The 22191-nt window shown below is 53.8% G+C and overlaps 2 protein-coding genes across 2 annotated transcripts; one reads left to right on the top strand and one right to left on the bottom strand.

Moving 5' to 3' along the window:
• The first annotated feature begins 11808 nt into the window (after nt 1-11808).
• On the top strand, nt 11809-17134 carry LOC134149708 (RNA-binding Raly-like protein). The gene is given in 7 exon segments (XM_062592921.1): nt 11809-11927; nt 13384-13434; nt 13857-14005; nt 14515-14638; nt 15007-15160; nt 15162-15173; nt 17096-17134. Coding segments are annotated over 7 exon segments (648 nt in total).
• A 4173-nt stretch (nt 17135-21307) lies between these two features.
• On the bottom strand, nt 21308-22129 carry LOC134149707 (exosome complex component MTR3-like). The gene is given in 3 exon segments (XM_062592920.1): nt 21308-21503; nt 21505-22012; nt 22015-22129. Coding segments are annotated over 3 exon segments (819 nt in total).
• Between the last annotated feature and the right edge of the window lie 62 nt (nt 22130-22191).

The raw sequence follows: 22191 nt of genomic DNA, 5'->3' as shown, positions 1-22191 counted from the left end.
GAATGACAATGGTTACCGCGTGCGAATCATCAGCTGCAAGTATTTCGGCTGGAAACGGTACCGGCTGTAAAGGGGGTCGGTACCAGACACGAGCTCCTGCAAACCAAGTTGATGGTGGCGGACTTGGTGTTACGCTGTGGACATAATACACGTTAACCCATGGAGCAGGAGGTACTGAGATTGGGTGCGATGTAGTATTTTTGAGACCTAACAACAGAGGCGATTTCAGGTTTGTTTGTATGGGGTTCAACAGCACGATACCCTTACTATGTAATGTTGAACTTAGTTGCAGCACCCGCAGGCATACTGGTTGGGCATTGTTGACATGCAGGTGAACGTCGGTGCGTAACCATGTTACCTCCCCACTACCGATACTCTAGTCCTGTGTGTTGTGGACAATATATCCACCTTGCCCACTGGTGGCTCGGAACTGTGCGCCCTGCTTCACAGATATTACATTTGTTGCTGTGTGTACAGCCCGTATCTGGCCTTGTTTCATCAATAACAGTGGCATGGTGCTGCTGGCAACTATCCTGATGTTTAAGATATGAACAGCCTCTGGAAGGTGGCCTATCCAGCCCTGAAAGGAGCCTCCTCCCAATCTCCGGAGCTGTTCCTTTAGCAGTCTGTTTATCCATTCTACCAGGCCAGCTCCCTGGGGATGATAAGGGAGGTGCCACGTCCACGTAATTCCCCGCTCTTCTGCCCACTGCTGCACTGCTTTATTTTTGAAATGTGAACCATTATCTGATTGTATTTCAATAGGGGTGCCATAGTACAACTCAATGGCATTCAAGCACCGAATAGTTGTAAAAGCATTACTATAGAGGCTAGGAATGACAACAGTCAGCCCAGAATAGGTGTCTACTGCTACACAGGCATATCGCTGTCGTCAATGTTCCTTCAACGGACCGATATAATCGAGTTGTCAGACTTCCCCCTGAACGTGGTTCCTCATTTGATCTGTCCCAATGGTTGAGATAACACTTTCCGTTCCTTCAGCATCTGGCAAACGGAGCACTGGTCAATGACTTGCTGAACTAACGCTTGGCTCAATAGCAGACCGTGTGCTTTTCTCTATGCAACAGTAGCATCTCACCCTGTGTGGCCAGCTTTATCATGAGCCCACTTTGCCAACCCCTCTTCCTCCGGGGCTGTGATGGCGAGGCGGTGGATGCGAGCCAATTGGTCTACATGTGCATTCCATTGTGCTGTTTCTGTGGACTCTTTAGTGTGGGCATCCACGTGAAACACCCGAACATCTCGTTCTTGTAATAACTGCCATATATATTCCCAGTACTGCTTTTCCCACACTTCTTTGGCGCCAATAAGCCATTGATCTTGCTGCCACTTACCTAACCAATTGACCAGACCTTGTGCCACTGCCCATGAGTCAGTGTATAAGTAACAAATGTGATTTATGGGCGTAGCATCAATAGCTTGCCATGCGGCCACCAGTTCAGCTAACTGACTACTACCTTCCTGCCCTTCTGTGACCAGCCAAGTAGCACTTGCAGGGTTAAATGCTACAGCACACCATTCCGGTACAACTACCATCAGTAAACCACGCCTGTTGTCGCTGTGCGTTAGACAATTCGTCATAAGGTTTGGCCCATTTGCCAATTTGATAATTGACTAAATTCATGGGTTTTCCTGATTCTCCTTGTACCCCTTGACTGATTGCTTCATGTAATTGATGTACTCCTTTGTTCCCTGGTTTCGCCCACTCCTGCAAATACCACTTCATTTTAATAATGGTAGCTTCCTGAGCGTGTCCTATTTTATGTGTAGTGGTGGGTGCGAGTGCCCAAGCAATCACGGGGCTGTCCGTAGTGACTATTACTTCATGATTCAGGGTCTTGGCTTCTGTGTGGAGCAGAGCCCAATAAACAGCCAACAACTGTTTCTCAAATACAGTATAACTCTGCTCTGCTCCAACCAACCGCCGGGACCAAAAGCCAAGCGGTCGTCGCCTATTTTCCTGTAACTGCCAAAGACTCCATAGAGCCACATCCTGTTCAAGTGTTACATGAAGTTCCACAGGACCATCCCTTAAGGGATGTAATTCAAGATACTCCTGTATCAGATTTTTTACCTTGTCAAAGGCCTGTTGCTGAGTGTCACCCCACTGGAAGCGAACCTGTTTCCGTGAAACTTGACAGAGGGGCTTCAGCATGATGGCAAGGCCAGGTAAATAAGCCCACCAAAAACCCACTGCACCTACAAACTGTTGTACTTGTCGTTTGGTAGCCAGTACAGGCCAATTCCGAATGGTATCAACAACCTGCTCTGGTATTTGCTGCTTCCCTTGGTTCCACACGATGCCTAAATATTTGACACTCTGTGCTGGGCCTTGTATTTTCTTTGGACTGACTTCCCATCCAGCTTCCCGTAAGCACGAAACAGTCATGTCCAGGACTGTTTGCACTTCTTCATGTGTTAACCCCTGTATTAGTATATCATCAATGTATTGCAACAATTGTACCTGGGCAGGTACATCTATTTTTACAATTGTGCAGTGGATGGCTTGGTGACAATAGGTAGGACTATGTTTATAGCCTTGAGGCAGTCTAGTGAAAGTATACTGATTACCATTCCAGGTAAAGGCAAACTGCTCTTGCGTTTCCCTTGGAATGGGGATGGTAAAGAAAGCTTTGGCTACATCTGTGACTGCATACCATGTGCCCGCATGCTGTTGGATCTGCTGTATTAAGGCAGCCACTTCAGGAACAGCAGCGGATATCAGCGATGTGACAGCATTCACATCTCGATAGTCCACTGTCATTCTGTGACTGCCATCTGGTTTCTTTACCAGCCAAATAGGACTACTGAATGGAGAATGTGTGTATCGCACTATTCCTGCCTGTAGTAAGTCATTAATTGTGGCTTGAATAGCTTCATCACCCCCTGGAATTCGATACTGTCGTTGATTAACAACAGTGGTAGCAATTGGAATTTGTGTGTCTTCCACCTTTCCCACTTGGACAGCACGGATGTGCAGCCACTGCATGGTACCAAACGCCCAGAGGGATCCATCTATTTCTAATGTTTGGCCTCGCAAGATGTCCATCCCTATTATATATTCGTCTACCGCAGAAATCATGACACGGTATTTGCAAGGTAGCCAATAACCAATTTTCATTCTTAGTAAGTCATTTTTTCTCATAATTGATTGGTCACCCAGACCCCATACAGGGGTCTGTGTCCCTTTGTGTTTATCAGGATTGCTGTGCATAATAGTGACCTCTGACCCAGTGTCCACGAATGCCCGAATCTGTTGTGAATTTGGTTTTGACCATCAAATAGTGCACAAGTCAAAGGGACGCAGGTCATGTCGTAGTACACGGCAGTCTGGTCCTGAGGCTTGGTGTAATCCCTGTTCGGTTTCAGATTTGTTATGTTTAACAAAGCTTGTTGCTGCATGAGATTTGCAGTTTTCTGCTCGTGCACCTGTTGTTCTAGCAGTCCTACCTTTTCAGCTAATTCATGAGCTTGTCCCTCCAGTACCTTATAGGCAAACAGGAAGGCTCCCTCCATTCACCCTGCATGCTTTAATCACTCCTTGTCCTTGATGGGGGGGGTGGGCCACCCGAGGGCCACCAAGAAATTCCCACCTGGCCGCAGCAGCTCCTGCCTGCCTCTTTCACCCCAGCTCCTTTGCCAAACCAGACGGCTGCTCCCATGCCTGCTGCCTGCCTCTGCCTCCAGCCCCATGGCTCACCTCGCCCCTGCCCTCTGGCGTGCCTGGCAGTGCCTGTGCAGCCTGGCAGCAGCCGTTTGCTGCCGCCCCTTGTCCCTCTGCAGGATCCTCTGCTGGGGACCTGCTGCTCTGGCCCAAAGGGCAGCTGCTGCCTCCTCAGGGAGCGGCTCTGCTCAGAGGGAGGACCCCAGGGGCTCTGCTCCCAGCAGGGACACAGTCCCCATGCAGACCGCCCCATCACCATGGCCTTGGAGGCACCATGCCACCACCATCACAAAGCCCTGCTGCTCACCGTGGCAACATCCCTCACCAAGTCCTGGGGGATCTCTGGGGGCACCCCCAGCACAAAGCCTTTGCAGTCCCCACAGGCACACCCATCCCCATGGCCTTGCCTCCAAGCCTCGGCTTTCATCTTTGGTGCCAGGCTGGCAGCTGAGAGCTGGGCAGCACCACCAAGGTTCCTCTCTCCACCCCTGCACTCCATGCCCCTTGCACAGGCTGCCCTTCTTCAGGCACTCCAGAGCACACAGCAACTCCAAGGCCACCCCTGGCTCTGCCTGCTAATCCTCAGCCCTCTCCAGTGGCTCGTTATGCAGCCCACACCACAGCTCCCTGCATTCTTGCTGCTCTCTTAAGGGCTTTGCCTTTCCCCACACCACCTGGCACCTCTGCTTGCCATCCCAGGCCATCACTTCCTCACTCTTCTTGCAGTCACCATCTCCTCCAGATTGCTGCTGCTACAAGTCTCTCCTCACCAGCTTGCCCAGCTGATTCACCACAAGCTCAGCACTTGGCAACAGTCTCCTGCCAAAGACAGCCTGACACCCTCGCCCCACGCTGGGCTTCAGCACCTCCTCCAGCTGCTGCAAGCCCCGGTCTGCCATGCCAGCACCTGCTCCCCTCTCCTCTGAGCCTCTTCCTACTCACAGGGCTCTTTTCCCACCAGAACTCCCTCCTTCTCGCCACAAAACTGCAAGGACTCTTAGGGGCTAAGAGCAGCACTGGTCGCCATGCACTATGCCCTGCTGCAGTAGCCTTTGACACCCCCTGCCCCCTCAGCTACAGGTGTCAACAGCTCCCAACCTGCCACCATGACAGGCGCAAAGAAAGCTGAGCTCCAGTGCTGCGCTTAAGGAGCTGGACTAGCTTTCCCCCACACTGTTCTAGTTAGATTCCTGGGGGCCAAACATCCAGTTTGGCAAGCCAGCACAAACTCTCTCACACACACCCAAACACTCTGCAGTAGCAAGCACTTTATTAGTAGATACTTACAAACAGACCGACCCGATGGTAATCTCGAGAAGGACCACTCCAGTGCTTGTCCTGATCATCTGCATGATGAGAGAGTCGGCAGGCACAATCTTTTCGAGCATCCCCGAGGGGGCAACGTGGTCCTCTGTTGTGTAGCAGCCTCTCCCTCCTTTGGAAAAATTACGGTATTTATGATTATTTGCAGTAGGCGGGAGTCCTGGCACATGGGGCCAACAAGCGCAGTGATTCTAGCCCAACTCCACCCCGGCTGCATCACCGGGCTATGATACTGCGCACGTGTGCAGACTTATTTTGGGGGCCACATTTGACTCTGGGGGGTCGCTACTTCATTACTCTTCAACTTCTGACCTTCATGTTGACTGCTTCTCATGGTGATTCGGTGGCTGGAAGCCACAGAATCCATATGTAACCAACTGCTGTTCTTTCTCGCAGATTTCCAAGACCTTGTTAATTACTTATTTGTATTCTGCTTAACACAGCGGTATTGTTCTAGGCACTAAAAAGTTATAACACGGACCATTCCAATCAAGTATCACACAGTACAGATACAAGCACCCACAAATTGACAGCAGGATGCCACTTCCATTTCTAGGGCCAGCTTTGAGAGATCAGCCCAGGGAGCAGCTGCATGGGAAAGGCTGCCTGACACTGACAGAGCAACTCAGCACTGCAACAGCCCTCAACATAACGCCAGACCTCTGCTGTGCCAGCTGTGCCACTGTCTCTGCCCCACACAGCTGCCTCGTCTACTACATGCAACCAAGTGCCAGCAAGAAGACAGGCATGCAGGGGACGCCCCACTTGCACACTCCCCTGGCACTGCTCTCCTCACTGCCTTTCCTTGACTCCAAAACCCAGACACACAGGGACGCTCTTGCACTAACACCAAAGGTGGCCAAGGCACTCCAGGCTCACAAGGCATGTGCAAGTGATCAGCACAAGATCAGGCACAGAGCACTCTTTGCATGATGCAGTTCTTTACACTGGGCAGGATCCTGCTCTCTTTGGGCAGAGCAGGCTGCTGCTTCCCACCTCCATGCCGTCAGGAACCTCCAGCTAGGAAGGTGGTGAGGGGAGGGCATGTGGATTTTCTTTAGGAATACAGAAGTTGCAGATACAATGTGGAGTCCTGAGGACCCCCTGAGCCCAAAGTAACTTCAGTTCCTTTCCTTTCCTTACTTGGGCATGGAGCCCTTGTGAAGGGAAAAAGGATGCAGAGCCTTTGAAATGAGGCCCAAACAAAGAGACAGCCCCAGGCTGGAGGTCTGCTGAAATGCCAGCTCTCCTGGCTGCACAGCCTCTGTACCAGGAGTCTGGGCTCCACAGCTGGGATCACACAGCACTGAGTGCTGCTGCCATGGAAAATGTGACCTTGGGCACATCTTCAGCCCTCACAGAGCCAGGAGGCTAAGAACTGTGACACTTCCTCAGTTCAAGCTACCAAGGCTTTGGGGCACTCACACAAAGGCACTCAACACATGCTGCCATTCATTATAAGGATCTTTCACACATCCTACAGGGGGTCTTTCACACATCCTACAGGGCACCACCACCTTCTAGGAAAAGGAAGGGGAAGACTAGCATTTGCTGAGTGGGCTGGCAGTAAAAACATTTCTGGGATGCAGAATGTGCAGCACAGCAGAGGTACCAGGAGGTGAACCCTCACCCCAGGTCACCCATGGAAGCCAAGCGCATTTATTGAACCCCTCGCATCCATACCTAGCCTCATCTCATTCACTTGCAGGTACTTTCACAGAGGTTCACAATGATGGCAAAGATGCTGACAGGTACAGGGACACACCCTGGCATGCTGCCTCCATCCTCAGTGGCTCGAGGACTGCATTGGGAGCCTCTACAATTGGAGCAACCTAGAAAGAGAGAAAGAATCGGCGTGTTACTGTCAGTCCTGCTGTCCTTCCATAGTTGCAACAGCCTGAGGCAAATGTCTCTTCTCTGTGCTGAGTTGCCTCTGTGAGAGCACAGCCAGCAGGGCCACTGACATATTCTATCCACCTTTTTGTCACTGGTGAGACTGTGTCTGTATACTGGGTCCCGTCTGGGCTCTCCAATTCTGCAAAGGCACAAGCATACAGCAGATAGTCCAGCACAGGCATACCAAGACGGTCAGGCGTTGGAGCGTGGGGTATATAAGGACAGTCGCCCACCACCCTGAGCGCCCTGACTTCTTCTGAGGTAGCATCTTCCTCATCTGCCAGTGTCTGGATAGGCACAAAGTGCAGAAATGGCTCTGACTGCTTTCCTTAACTACCCATCTCTTGGATGGATCAAAATGGATTAGGGTCTGAGATGGGAAGATGCAATCAGGGTCCAGATTCCACAGAAAGCCTTGAAGCAGTGAGAAGACCACTTTCTCCAGCAGAGTCTGTAAAACCCCCAAGACTCAGGAAGCATCAAGACCTTCAAAAACTGCAAGCCTGAACCTCAGCTGACAGAAAACAACTAACTGCAAGCATCCCTGGCTCACACCAGGATGCTCCAAGGAGGGAGCACAGCCAGCACCAGTGCTCACCCAGGGCTCCCACAAGGACACTGTGATGGCAGGCTGGCCTCCGGGAGCAGAGCACTGCTCTCTCCAGACACCTCCTCCCATGCTGAGCAGCCAAACACTGAGCCAACATGTGCCTGTGCATCAGTGGTGCACAGGGCACAGCACCACACAGGACAGCCCCAAGTGCCCCACAACACAGAAAGCCCAACTCTCCAGCCCTTCCAGTCCCTTCTAGGCCTCCAAGGCCTTGGAAACAGTGCTTCCTCTGAACATCCACTCACAGTCCTGACTTGGTCACTTCGCATCTCCAGGAAGCAGAGAGCAAGCGCTCTCACAGCTGCTCATCGGGTCAGCTCTTGCCGCTCACTTTTGCCTCACATGCCCTCAAGGCACTCACCTAAAGGGGTCTCCCTACTGACAGGCCCCTAGAGCCTTACACGGGAGGCCCATCCTCAGGCCTTCTCTTCCCTACAGCTGGGAGGCAGGACAAACACTTTCTTCTGAAATGGCAAAAGGCAGCTCCACTTGAACAAAAAGAAGGACAGATGCACAGGCTCACTCTCCACATGCAGATTGCAACTGCCCCTGACAGCCCACAAGGTATCCAGAGATGACAGGCTGTGGACAGGCTTCAGCACCAAGGAAAATGCAGTGGCCTCAGAGACTGCTGGAGCTCATGGCAGCTTTGTGAATCTCTGAAATAAATGCAAGGCTGCTTGAGTATCACCTGCTGCCAGAAGGATGCTTTTGGCCCCAAAAGGTCAAAGATGGTGCTCCATGTCTTAGGTACACCAGGAAGCACGACCCACTTTGCCTGAAAGGAGCAGAAGGACTTGACTGTCCAATTCACAAGCCACTCCACAACACTCGACAGCTGAGGCTGGCACTGAAACTCAGTCAGGGAGCACACAGACCTGGGCCCTGGCCTTGATGACCTGCCATTTGCCATCGATCATCCTCAGGGAATCCAGGGAGTGATGCCAGAGGACAAAATGTGGTGCTGAGCCATCTCCAGAGCAGTACCCACCATGACACAGCTCTTGAACTTAGGCCTTCCCACAATGTTGCCAGCGGTAAAAGGCTTCAAGAACAGAGGGGACATAATGCATGCCACACAGCTGGGAGGCTAGCGGTGGGATGTATGTGCTCACCACCACTGTCTTGACTCCAGCTTCTCCGAGCAATGCAGCTAGAGCTACATGGGGCTCCTCATCACCACCCAAAGCACAGGCAAAATCCAGTCCCTTGCCAAGGTCAGCAGGGTCAGCACCTAACCACACCACACTTAGCACATCGATGTCTACAAATGGCTGCTTTCTTATTTCCCCACTGCTGCACAGAAAGGTCACACTACAGCAGGATGGTGAGGTAATGTGCAGAGACTGCACCTGGAAGGAAGAGAGACCTGGGCTGCGCATCCCTTGCAGGGCTCTTTCGCCTTGCTTCTCCCATTTAAATGCACTCCTCCAAACAGATCTCCTACAGGAAGGACTCAGCCCCTTGACAGTCAGCTCCCAAGAACTCACCTGCCTTTCTCCAAAGACCACCACACCACAAGGCCTTCACTCCTCCAAAGAGCATCCAGCAGGCTAATGCCCAGCCAGAAAAGCACATCTCCCACAACGTCCGCTCCTCTCAGCAAACACTGCTGCAGACCAAAGCTCTTACGACCAAGAGGAAATGAGAGGAAAGGAGGGAAAACACAGGCTTGGTTCACATCACAGAGCAAGGAGAAACACTCCGGGGCCTTCAGGAACAATCCATGCTGCAAATCCTGGAAATCACTTAGCATCCCCAAGGCCTGAACCTCAGTGCATCAAAGGCAGCAGGCTGCCAGCAACTCTGGCCCATGACACCAGGGCAGCCTAGGCCCAGCCAGCATATTCTCACCCTCACCTTGCAGTGCTCCCCAGCTCCCCACTCTGGCAGCACTGCCCACACACAGCACCGCCCTCGCCAGCTATCTCCTCCCATGCTGAACAACAAAACACTGGGACCACCACCTGGCTCCCCCACAGGGCACCCCTGCAGTGCAACATCCTGCACACACCACCGCTCGCCTCACAGAGGGTGCAGCAAACGTGCACCTCTGCATCTGCAATGCACAGGGCACCCCAAGTGCCCCACAACACAGAAAGCCTAACTCTCCAACTCTTCACTTCCCTTCTAGTCCTCCAAGGCTTTGCAACACCCACTGCCTCTCAGCATCCACTCACAGTCCTATACATGGTTACTTCCCATCTCCAGGAAGCAGAGCAGTGCTCTCACAAGCCCTGATCAGGGCACCTCTTGCCATTCGTTTTTGCCTCAACTTCCCTGAACAAGAAATCTCTTTCAAAATGTGGCTGGTACCTGTTTGGGGGTGACATTCCTTCTGTCTCCTCCAACAGACTTTGCACCCATTCTCCACTGGCTGCATACTCAGACAAAAAATCATCAACTTCTAAGGTGCAACAGATCCAAATGTGTCATAAAAGCACGTGGACACCTGAAAGACAGGCACAGCATTTAGACCTTGCAGGAACATCTCACAAGCTCCCTCCTGTTTCCACAGGGGGAATTTCCAAAGCACACACACATGCTGGAGATAAGAGATTACTAACACTGATTACACCAGCATTCAATTTATTTAGCAGTTTAAAAAGCCTAGCTGGACTCCCTAGCTGTCTGGGAGCAGCCTGCAAGCTTCTACTTAGCGACAAGGGGGAAAAAAAAATCCATGTCCATATTCACTAGAGAACATCACCCGCATTTTAAAAGTAGTAGTACTAACTCAGGATGATGGAGTGGAATAGAATTTGTGTCAGACAATGGGGAACATCTGCTTGATTAATTAGTTGACTTTCTGTATTGCTGTAGAGCTCTGCAGCGGTCAATAACTCCTCCGGGCACACGCAACAAACCCAGGAGTCACCTCACCACCACCATCCAGGACACGTGGCTTCTCCTGATCTGTCAGCTCCTCACAAGTGCAAACCCCCAATGTTAGAGAGATACTGTGAGAAAAACCTTGCAAATAGTTAACAAGACTCAAGGACAAGGGGGAGAGAAAAACAGTACTGCAAAGGATAACCAGCTCCGGCTAAAGAACCTTGATGAAACCACAGCGCTTTGAAGATTGCGAGGGGTAGGTAAGACAAAAACAGCAGAATAACCCAGAAGTGACCTTAGGTTCATTAAGGCTTATTAACATATTAAACTTCACACCCCTAAATGAATAATGAGATGGAAATGACATGATAATGATGTTACCGCCTCTTCTTCGCGACCTATGCTAATTAACAAGAATGTGAAAGCACAAGCGCAGAGCGATTACCTGAGGTAATGAAACTGTAACCAATAGAAAGATTTGTAAAAAAAACCCCTAATTAATGCCTTCTTGCAATATGGCTTGCTTAGAGAGTGTCAGTCTGAATTCAATACACCAATCCTGCCAGTAAGGAAACCGTGCTCCTGAGAATATCGACTGGTCCAGGACCTAAGGGCGGTGAACCAAATAACAAAAGATATCCATCCAACCGTGCCAAACCCATCTACTCTTTAAGCCTTGGTGCCTGAGACTAACAATTGTTTCACAGTGCTAGATTTAAAAGATGCTTTTTTCTGTATTCCTATAGAAGAACAAAGCCAGACAATTTTCGCCTTTGAATGGGAAAGTCCCACTACGAGGAGGAAGGAGCAGCTATGCTGGACGGTTCTTCCTCAGGAATCAAGAACAGTCCTACCCTGTTTGGTGAGATCTTGGCCAAAGAACTAGCCCAATGGCAGGAAGGTAACAACAACGTCACTCTTTTACAGTATGTGGATGACATTTTGATTGGAGCGGATTCAGAGCAAATATGTTTAGAGGCGACAGTGAGTCTGTTAAATTTTTTGGGACTTGCAGGGTATCGTATTTCAAAGAAAAAGGCGCAGATTGCGAAGAAGGAAGTCCAATATCTTAGTTTTAAAATATCGAAAATATCCACCTCACCATCACAAACATCAGCTTGCTGGCCTGCCAGGGGCCTCTCAGGGCCTCAAGCAGCAGCAACCTCACAACAGCAAAGACCAGCCCTGGCACTAGCATTGCACGAGCAGGCACTGCTTCACAAGTCACCTCACAGGCACCAGCAGCAGCCAGTGGCCTGCCACTGACCGCTGACACACAAGTCACAAGGCACCTCACAAGCCTGCCTACAGCTCTGCCCTACAACGCAGTGTGCCACAAGGGCCCTCACAACCACCACCAGCACCAAGGGCCACAGCACTGGCAACGACGGCCTCAGGCACACGTCGCCTCAGCACCACACACAGCAGCCACGTGCCTATCATTGCCCTCTTCGGCATGGCACTCACGCACAACTCTAGCCACTTCAGCACCACCAAGAGCACCCACGCGCCTCGCATTGGCCTCGAGGGCCTCACGCAGAATGGACCTCACAAGCCTGCCCACAGCTCACCACAGTCACGCACGGCTGCACGAGTCACCTCACAACTACCAACAGCATCCGGGGACCTGACCCTGGCCTCCAAAGCACACAGCAACAAGGCACCTCACAGGTCCCCACAGAGCACTGGCCTAGCAGACACTCTGCCACAAGCAGCCTCCCAGCAACTAGCAGCAGCAAGCGCCACAGCCTTGCCAATCAGAGCCTTGGGCACAACTCACCTCACAAGCACAAATTGCAGCCAGGGGCCTAGCACTGACCGAGCACGCACTGCTCCACAAGTCACCTCGCACAAACACTAACAGCAGCCACGTGCCTGCCACTGCCCACTAAGGCACGCAGGCACAAAGCACCTCAGCACAAAGCCTGCTTACACCTCTGCCTCTCAGCCACTGTGCCACAAGCGAGCAAAGAACCAGCCACGGCACATACGGCCAGAGCACTGCCAAGGAGGGCCTCACACCAAAGCCGCCTCACAAGCCCAAAGAGCAGCCGCGGGCCTAGCATGGCCCTAGCATGCACTGCTGCACAGGTCACCTGGCAACAACTGACAACAGCACCTGACAAGCATTGCCTGGAAAGGCACTGAACCACAGGCCAGCTCCCAAGCACTAGCAGCACCCATGGCCTGACACCCAAGTGTCAGCCCAAGTGGCTACAGCTTAGTGGCACAGACAGGGAAGCTAAGGTTGCTCTTTAGACCCTCCAGCAGACATTCAGCTCTTCCAGGGACCCCAAGCTCCAGCACTGCTCCCTCTGTGGGCAGGTGCAGCTGCTCCTGCTGCCTTCAGCGACATCCTTGACCCTAGGGGGACCTTGTCTTCAACTGCCCTTCTAGCACATAGCTGGAGAAGGCTTCCCACTCCCAGCAGAGCAATGATGCTCCAAGCAGAGCTTTGTCTCACCTTGTGCTAGGTTTAATCTAACACTCACCAACTCTGCAAGAGCTGAAATGGCAAAATGAGCTTCAGCATCTTTCTTCCCCCAATCCCCTCCTGGTTCACAGAGCATGATTTATTACAACCATGTCAGCTGCATGCACTGGAGGTGATTTCCTGACAGATCACTTCTTAATTTGGAGCTGAGTGAGCAGACAGCAAGGGACTGTGAAATTTAACATCAGAGAGCGCTGAATGCAGATTTCCAGATAGCAAGGCCTGCTCCAGCTGGTGCTGCACAGGGGGATCTTTCCATTGCAGGCATCCAAATACCCTGCTTGGCTCTGGGGGCAGACTGCTGCCAGCACAGAGCCACCTTCCCGGTGCTGTCCTGCATGGAAGCCTACTTGTTACCCTCTAAGATGCCTCCTGCTCCCCAGGCAGAGGAGAAGATTGTGCAGGATGAGTGGATGTCCCTGTCCTGCTGTGCCCACATGTTGCTCAATGTGGCTGTCTCACAGCAGTGCTGTGCCATGCTGTGGCACGTCAGTGGTCACTGCAGTGTGAGTGACTCTCTCTTCTTACCTCCTGCAGCAGTAATTGTGATCTGGACTACAGTCTCTACAGGGATGACTTCCCATACCGGTGAGTGTGGCCTCCCAGGCCTGGGATGTGCTGATTGCGTGTGGGTTGGCAAATGATCGCAGCTCTGCTGACTGATAGCAGTGAGCTGGGTGTCCCAGGCTGGCAGCCCCAGGCATCTGTTCCCCACTTCTAGGAGAAGTTTAGCAGCACTGCCCTCTTAAAGGAACACCTGTACCCAAACTCCCAGGGCTGCATACCTTGAGGGTGGAGCAGCTGGGACAGGGACAGTGTGTTGGCCTGCTCCAGCAAGGGGCAAGGCCAGGGTAGGCACTGTGACCTCCTGTAATGGAGGCGTACCTCTGCCTGGCACAATCCCTCACCCCTCGATTTTGCCTGAAGGAACAGAGCCAGAGATGTTAACCTGTCCTGCTGCCATGCCTTCTAGGCCCTGCTCACACTGCTGTGGTTTTGTGCTCTTGTAGGGTATATGAGTATCAGAAGATCCCGCCCCTCATTAACCGCATCCCTGTCAAGGCCAGAAGAACTCATGTTGGGGCAGGAGGCAAAAGTAGTCTAAGCCCCCAGCCTGGGATGAGGAGCAGCACCAGCTCCGTGACAGGACGGACAAAGTGTAAGTGTTACGTGGCCTGGGTAGAAGGGAAGGAGCAAGGTGATATTTCCATTAAGCCCTTGAGGATGCTGGAAGCATTTTGGTGATCACAGAGGTTGGGGATTTGCTCATGGAGGCAAGCTTGTGGTATGGGGGGGGGGTGAGAAACATAGTGACACAGACTCACAAAGTATCAGTTCCCCTGGTAGTTGCTAAGCCACAGAGGCCTAGGCTATGTTTCTTGATGCTTGACAGCAGTGCCTGTGCCTGAGTGAATTGCTCAGTGCTAACCTTGCTGCTGTGAGTCCCCTGCTCCAGCAGAGAAACAGCCCATCCTGGGCTGGCTGCCAGTCTGGGGGCTGTCTCCTGAAACCATTGCCTCTGCCCAGAGACGCGATTGCCCTGGGAAGGCTGAAGGAGCCTCGTGGGAGGATGCTTTGGAGCATGCTGCCCCCGGATTGTGGATTCCCCTGGCTCTGCCTTTTCCCTGTCTGGGACTCCAGCAGCTCCTCTGCCCACACTGCCTGTAGTGTGGGCCGAAGAGCTGCATTCAATCAAAGGGGAGCTGAGTCAGATCAAGGCACAAGTGGACAGTCTGCTGGAAAGCCTGGACCGCATGGACCAGCGGAGAGACCGTCTCTCAGGTGAGGGGATGTTATACATGTCATACTTAATCATGATGGGGAGAATCCCAGCTGGCTCCAACATGCATGTGTCTGTACAGAGCTCGTACAAGGCCAGTCTGCAGGTACAAGGAAGCCTGGATGCCAAAGTGTGAGCCTAACCCCAAATAGGAGCTCCGAGGCAGTGCGAAGTTGAGGTGTGGGCACCATCTCTGCATGCAAGGGAGTGAGCTTGGTCTCCAGAGCCTGCTGGAAAATTTCCTGGGCCTCCCTCCTTCCTAGTAATGGGAAAGCTGACCACAGACTTTCGGCATCATGGAGTTTTACCCCCTGCCCTGCGAGGATAAGACTACTGTTCTGCTCAGGCACTCCAAGTTTTTGCAGTCTCTATCCCTGCAGGATCAAGGAGATCGAGAAGAAAAGGGTCGAAGTGGGTGCAGAGTTGCCATCCCCAGCAGGAGAGGGGCCACGGGAGCCCCAAGGGAAGGAGGGATCCGGAGCTGATGGGCACAGTTGCCTGCGCAACATCAACAGTGCAGAAGAGAGCACAGACCACTGAGGAGACGGTAAGGCCAGGGCCAGCTTTTGTACTGGGAGGCAGGGTGCACCGTGGCCCTAGTTATCTCCTTTACCAAAACTTATCTCTACTTGAGCCCAGATCTCTCTGCCCTGGGGTTTGTGAGGGCTTGGTAGGCTTGGAGGATTATTCAAAGCTGACCTACTGCACAACTCTTCACTATGAGGTGTAGGAGCAAGTGCTGTGTTGTGCTGATGTGCAGCCATAACCAGTGCCTAGATGCTGGAGGAGCCCTGAGAAGGGACTTCTTGGTTGTGGCCCTGCCACTGCCTGTATGGGCTCTGCTGGGATATGCCCGGAGTAGAAGAGATGCCTAATCAGTATGGCTGTCCCTGCCCCAGGGTTCTAGGGCACCTGAACTGCCCTGACATGCTGTCTGGGGCTACAACTTTTGTAGGTTTGGGAAAGGCCCAAGGAAGGTGGTGATTTTTGCCCGTGCAGTTTATGGCCCTTTACCAGGCCTGCGGCCAGCCCTCCCCATGCTGACTGCTGCCAGGACCACTCCTGCTCAGCCCAGACTGGCCCTTGCCAGCACACCAGGTCCGGGCCACAGCTTCGGCTCCCAGGCCCTGTGCTCTGCAGCACCAGATCAAGTTATGTTCCCAGGATATGTTTGTGCCCAGGGTCCTTAGGAACACGGAGACAGAGCTGGCCCCTTTCCGGAGCCCTGAACCAGCATGGCCACAGGAACTCCTGCCTCACAGCAATGGTGATCAAGAGAGCCAGGCAGGGCAAACGAGCAGACAGCCCCTGCCCCATACCTGTGCATCATGCAGCTAACAGCTGTGAGTGTCTTACTCCAGCAGTGCAGGGGTTAGCCCAAGGTGCAAAAACCATCAGAGTGCAAATATCCTTTATCAAAGCTGTTCAACGCAACAAGCACCTGCAGCTGCTTCTCACATGTGCCTGCTCTGAGCTTTGAGTCAGAGGTAGCCATCTGCCAGGGGGGGCTGCACTTTCCCATGTAATCACACAGTCCTGTGGGGCTGTGGGATCCCAGCTCCTGCGATGATGTGCAGTGTTGGCAGCATTTGCTCTGTGTCATTTGGACTCAGCACCTTCTGGTCTCTTTGCCCCAGCAGTGCAGGATCTTGGGGTGACCGACAGGCTGGTGACAATGGGAGTGGAGATAACCACTTGTGGCTCTCTCAGTACCTGCAAAGATACTGCAGCCAGAAGGAGGATGGGGAAGCAGGGACTGTGGCCAGGCTAGGGCTAGGGAGCCGCCCGCTCTGTTGGGACACTTCTCTGGTGGCTCCCTGTCATGAGGAGTGGAAGGGGTGTCCAGAGAAAACAGTGGTGGCCTGTGGCCAGCTGTGACAAGGAGGCTGGAATAAGTCAGTCCTAAAAATACCCCCTGCTCTCTGATCGCCTCATACAAGCCATGCCTGAGTGGGCAGACCTGCCTTTATCCACCTGAGGCGGAAATGGGCTCATGAGTTGGAGGGTGCCACTGGTCTCTGGGCATGTGGTGGCATAGACATCCATTTCCCCAGGGCAGGCTGCCTTGGGATGCCCCTGGATGCCAGTGCAGGCTGCTATGCCCCTCACGCTGCTACCCTGAGGGCACACAGCAGCATGCACTGTTGCCTGGCCAGCTCACTGCAGAGCCCTATCTGGCTGCAGCTTTGATGCTGGCAAAGCCTAGCCTGACTTGTCAGCTGGGCACAGTGATGACCTGCAGCTCTTGTGCCCTGTGCAATACAGAGAGAACAGCTTGAGGCTGCTTTGGCACTGAGACTGTTAGGGGTGACTCCAGGCTCCCTCCCTTGTCTCTGAGGCAGAACAGGCACGTATGCACAGGCCGTGGTGCTGCTGCACACTGTGCTGGGCAGGGTGATGTGTCTGGTCCTGCCGACAGGGCCAGAGGGCTCCTCATGGAAAGGCCGTGCTGTATGTTTTTTCTTGCAGATGAAAAATCACACATCAGACCTCGAGGGGAGTCAATAAATGGACTGGGATACTGTGGCGTTCCTGGTGGGCCAGCAGTTCCTGTCTCGTGTTCGTCTTTCTTTTGAGGCCTACACCTAGTGCCACACATGATGCGAAGTACCCACTCTCAGCACTCATGCCTACCATGGGCATCCCCTGCCACTGTTGCCAGCAGCCCCATGTCCTGCTTGTACGAGACTTTGGCCTGCTGTAGTAAGAGAAACCTTTGTGTTTGCGCTTTCCCCCCCCCCCTTCTGTTTTTAGACTAGGGATAAATAAATGTGTACGGAGGGAGGGAGGGTTAGAGGGTAGAAGCAGAAAGAATCATGTCCCAAAGGAACATCAGTGTTGAGCAGAAATCTAGGCCACCTTGTGAGCAAGGGTCCACTCTCTTCTCGCACTGTGCTGCCAAGGGAGCAAGGGGGCCCTGGAGCTTGGTGCAGCACACTGTATCACAAAGGACCCAGCACCATTAGCTCTCCCCGTGCCAGGCACTGCACCAATGCCTCTGTGTGCTACACAGTTCACATGTCAACCTCCTGTGCCCTGAAAGCATGTCCGCCAGCCTGCCCTTCCCACAGCCCTTGTCTGCGCACTTTGAGCCCCACAGGGAACTTGTGCCAGCCATGGCACTGTGTGGCCTCTCAGAAAGTTCAGCGGGTGCCAGTACAGCCGGCCAAGGCGCTCAGAGCTGCATGGCATCATGTCGTGACAACCCCTGTTCACTTTTCCTTCTGCTGTATCATCAGAGGCTGTGCAGATGAGTACTGCCCTGAGGTGACTCCAGGGGGCCTTCACAGCAAGGGCTGAGTGTTTCCGGAGAGGGAGCTGGGTCTGCGCACTGAGCTCAGCCTCAGCGCTGGCAGATGAATGCAGAAGGCTGGTGTAAGCTATAGTTTTCCACCTGTGTCACTGGCATCACAAAACAGGGCAAAGTTGCAGCTCTATCTCTTCTGGGAGGTGACAAGTTGGAAATACCCCTCATTGCTAATGGGAGGCCCAGTCATCAGGAACTGCACATGGAAGGGGCCTTTGCACCCTGTCCTGTTTGGTCTGGCAGCTCCCTGCAGTTCAATGCCAGCAGCCTAGTGGGGTGTAGTGCAAGCCCAATTGCTGCCAGTCACCCACACTCACAAATGGGTCGTCTTTGTTGGTCACTCCTTGACTGTTCTCTGCTGTGCTACCCGGCAGCATTTGCAGTCACCAGGACTCCCACTGAGCAGCTTTGTCACCATTAATGGGAGGTGTTTGCTTTGCCATCAGGCACGTTTCGGCTGTGTAGACAGTGGCAGGAGAGTGCTTTGGGACTTATCTTCAGGCAAGGGACTCGTGGTCCCTTTCATTCTCCATGTTCTGCAGAGTTGTATCTTATTTCAATGTCTCTCATTTCTAGGTCGTCCTTCTCTTGCTGGTAGGAAATTGTTCTGTATTTCTAATTTGCCTTGGTAAAAGAGTGTATTGTGTTGGAAGGAAAACAAAATAAAATTTGTATTTCTTTTCTCTGGTTATTTGAGTCTGATGTACTTTTTAACAAGCTTAAATGCACCTGCTTTTTTGCATCCACGAGAGAATGACTTTGCCAAGCAGCTCCCACACACAGTCCTAGGATATACTGTGCAGTATATACTGGCTACTTCCTTGGAAAGGTGCTAGCTGCCTCTCCACAATGCCATGTGGCAGAAGTGGCGTTAAAGAGAGCAGGCCTCTGAGTCCTCCATGGATGCACATGTGCACTGGGGGCTGCTCAAGGAAGCAAAGGTTTCTTGAGCTGGATCCACGTGGTCTCAGGCAGGTGGAAGGTGTGAGAGGTGCCATTGCAGCTCCTGGGTGCATGTGATTAAAACTGAAATCTTAACACTTTCTACGGGTGTACAGTCAGCGACAGGCATGTGGCAGACTTGGATTGACCAGCCTAGCTGTGCAACTGGTGCTGGGCCTGGCCCAAGTGCAGGAGTGTCTGAACACTACACTTTGTGTGGTTTCTACCTCCAGCTCCCCAGTCGAGCCCAAGCCTCCCATGGACCTGTGGGAAGGAAACACTGACAGCAAGAAGAGCCGCGCAGCTGGCCCACAGCTCAGCATGGGCTCCTGTGACTTCACGGTTTTAGGAGGAAGAGGATTAAGGCACCCTCCTGGCCTACAACTAAGTGCTTTTCATGCTGCCTGATTAAAAGTAGCTGCAGCATTTATCACTCCCAGGACCAAGCATGGTGTGAAGCTGCCTTGGGCTTTGGCTGTCCTGTAACCCTAGGCTGGTACCAGCCTGGTTTCTCTTAGGCTCTATGTTACTGCAATCCATCGCCCCCCACTCTGAGACTGTACTAGTTATCCCCAGTCCACAAGGTAATTTGCTCGGCTGTGGGATTGTAAGCAGCTGCTTTGTCCGTAGATGAGCATCCACTGCAGTGCTCCCAGCTCCGCTCCCATTCACCTGCCCAGAGCTCACTGCAGCGATGGTGCAGTGTGGGCGTCAGTGTGACAAGCCAGCCCTGCTGAGTCACAAGACCAAGCACAGCTTGGCTTTTCTGTGTGAACATGAAGTTGGTGTTCTCAGTGGAAACACATCAGTCACCGTCTTCGCCCAGGATATTCCTTCTCAATGGGCTGAGGCAAGCCTCAGCGTCCTAAGGCTGGTGCAGCATGACGCAGTCGGCCTCACAGGACCAGCTCCACTCCATCCCCAGTAACAACTCAAAGCTCAGAGTCTGGCAAGTCAGCGCCCATCTGCCTCTGCACCTCCCTGCTACCATTGCCCGCAAGATTCTGCCTTGCATCAGCCCAAGCATCTGACAGCACAATGCACAAGAAAAGTTGTTCCTGGGCTGCGCACAGCCCTGCTTGGCCTCAGTGCTGCTCTCTCCTTGTGACAACCCAGGGCCAGGGCACCTCCTTGGTTCATGGGACAGCTCAGCACAACACAACCAGGAGGGAGTCAAGTGTGACTCCTGCTACTTGTTTTCCAAAATCAGTTTGGGGTTTGATGGGGGAAAAAAGGGCCACTTGAGTGCTGTGCTCCTGGCAGAGAAACAACCTTCATGCAGTGCCTGGCCCAGGCCACTTCTGGGCTCAGTGGTAAGGGCAGCCCTGATCTCAGGTCTTGCCTGCATCAGGAACAGAGGTAGACTACACTGGGCAAAATTTGCTGCTGTAGTTGCCACTTCTAACACCAAGTTGCACATAACCAGGAGCCAACAGAGGAAAGTCCAAGTGTGTGCGCAGAGCCCCCTCTTTGTGAAGGACTGAGCCTGCTGCTTGGCAGTCAGTTGGACAAGTAGCCACGGACTAGCGGTGCCGGGCAAATGAGCACATCCTTCAGTGTCTTGCTGGCAGACCCAAGTGGGCCAAAGACTCATCAGAAAAGCTGGGTTTATTATATATATTAAAAAAAAAAAAAAAAAAAGAAAGAAATCCAAAACATGTCTCTCCACCACCCCGAAGCACTGTCCAGGCAAGTCTCTGTAAAGTCCAAGCAATGCACAGGCTGTAGTGATAGATGGTTCCTGCCAGGGCTGCTCGAGTCCTGTTGTGTGGATGGTTGTGGTGGGGTGTTGGTAATGGACAGGCTGGACATAGCAGTCTCATCCTTGGCACCAGGGCCACCTCCAAGCTTTGGGCCTTGGTGAGTCCAGGGGTGGCCTAGTAGACTCTGGTGGGCTCCAGCAGCACGGGTGGCTGACTGGGGGGCTCCAGCAGGTGCGAAGATGCTCTTGGGGCATCCAGTGGTAAAACAGCTGATCTCAGCAGTGTGGCCAGTCCCTTGGGGGAGGAGGGGTCCAGTGGTGTGGAGGGGAGGGGGGCACAGGCAGGCTCTGGCAGCTGAGGTGATATGGGGTCCACTCCGCAGCAGCTCAGGCAGTGTGTGTATGGGAGGGGCTGCTTTTGGGGGGCTTAGGTGGTGTGAAGGCCACTCGAGGTTGGGGGGGCCTCTAGCAATATGGACAGGCTGCTCAGGCAGGAGCTGGGGTGCTCTAGGAGGTCTGCGGTGCTGCGAGAGGCTGCTCGGGAAGGCTCTGGGGGTCTCTGGCAGTGCAGACGGCTGCTCAGCTGGGCTCCAGCGGGCTCGGGCAGTGGGGGGCTGCTCCAGAGAGGCCTCTGGCAGTGCAGGGGGACAAATCCGGGGGCTCTAGCAGTACGAGGCCGCTCTGCTGGCCTCTGGGGCCTGCGGCAGTGGAGGGGGCCCTTCAGGCAAGCTCAGGCAGTGGAGGGGGTGGCACGGCGCCAGGCAGCGCGCAGAAGGCTCTGCAGCAGCACGGGGTAGAGGCAGTGGCAGCCATGGAGGCCGAGGCGCAGGGCCTGGGCCCAGCTGTCAGGGGGGCCGCCCTGGCCACAGCCCAGCAACCCCCACGCTTGGTTGAGGGAGGGCAGTAGGGCCACGGTGAGGAGGGCGGTGGCGCTCCTCAGCCTCACTAGGCTGCAAGAGCCAGCAGGCGGCGGCGGCACCGGGCGGCCGGCACAGGCCACAGCCCACCGCCAGCTCGTATATCTCCACGCCGGCATTGGTGAGCGCCAGCGCAGCGGCGCTGACGGCGGCGGCCAGGGCGGAGCCGCTGTCCTGCAGCAGCAGCGCGCTGATGGTGAGGCACGCGCGTGGGTAACGCGTCAGCTGCACCGCTGGCTCCAGCACCTCACGCAGTGCCGCTGCCATCGCCTCGTGCTCCGCCGCTACCTCGCGCGCTGCCGCCTGCCTCCCACACCCGGCGAAGGGTGCGCGCCGGAACTCACACACCAACCGCCTCGCCGCTGCAGCGCCGCCCGGCTCTGCTGCCGCGGCCGCCTCGCGCGGGCCCCAGGCAGCGCACAGCACCTTGGTGCCACTCGCCAGCTCCACGTAGGCCGAGCCCTCAGCTTGGCTCAGCAGCCCCATGTGCATGAACAGCGGCCGCAAGGCGCACGGTCCCGCACCTCCTCCTCCTCCTCCTTTTCCTCCTCCTCCTCCTCGGCTGCCGCTGCTGCCCACACCTCCAGCGGCTGCGACTCCTCAGGGCCCTGCAGGCGGCGGTGATCCAGCGGCATCCTCTGGCCAGCCGCCCTGTGAGGAAAGCAGGGAAAGAGGGAGGGAGGGAGGGAGAAGCCCG

The sequence above is a fragment of the Rhea pennata genome, chromosome 21 (assembly GCF_028389875.1).
Source record: "Rhea pennata isolate bPtePen1 chromosome 21, bPtePen1.pri, whole genome shotgun sequence".
NCBI classification, from domain to species: domain Eukaryota; kingdom Metazoa; phylum Chordata; class Aves; order Rheiformes; family Rheidae; genus Rhea; species Rhea pennata.
Note: the sequence above shows the minus strand (reverse complement) of the source record. Positions and strands in the feature narration are given on the sequence as shown.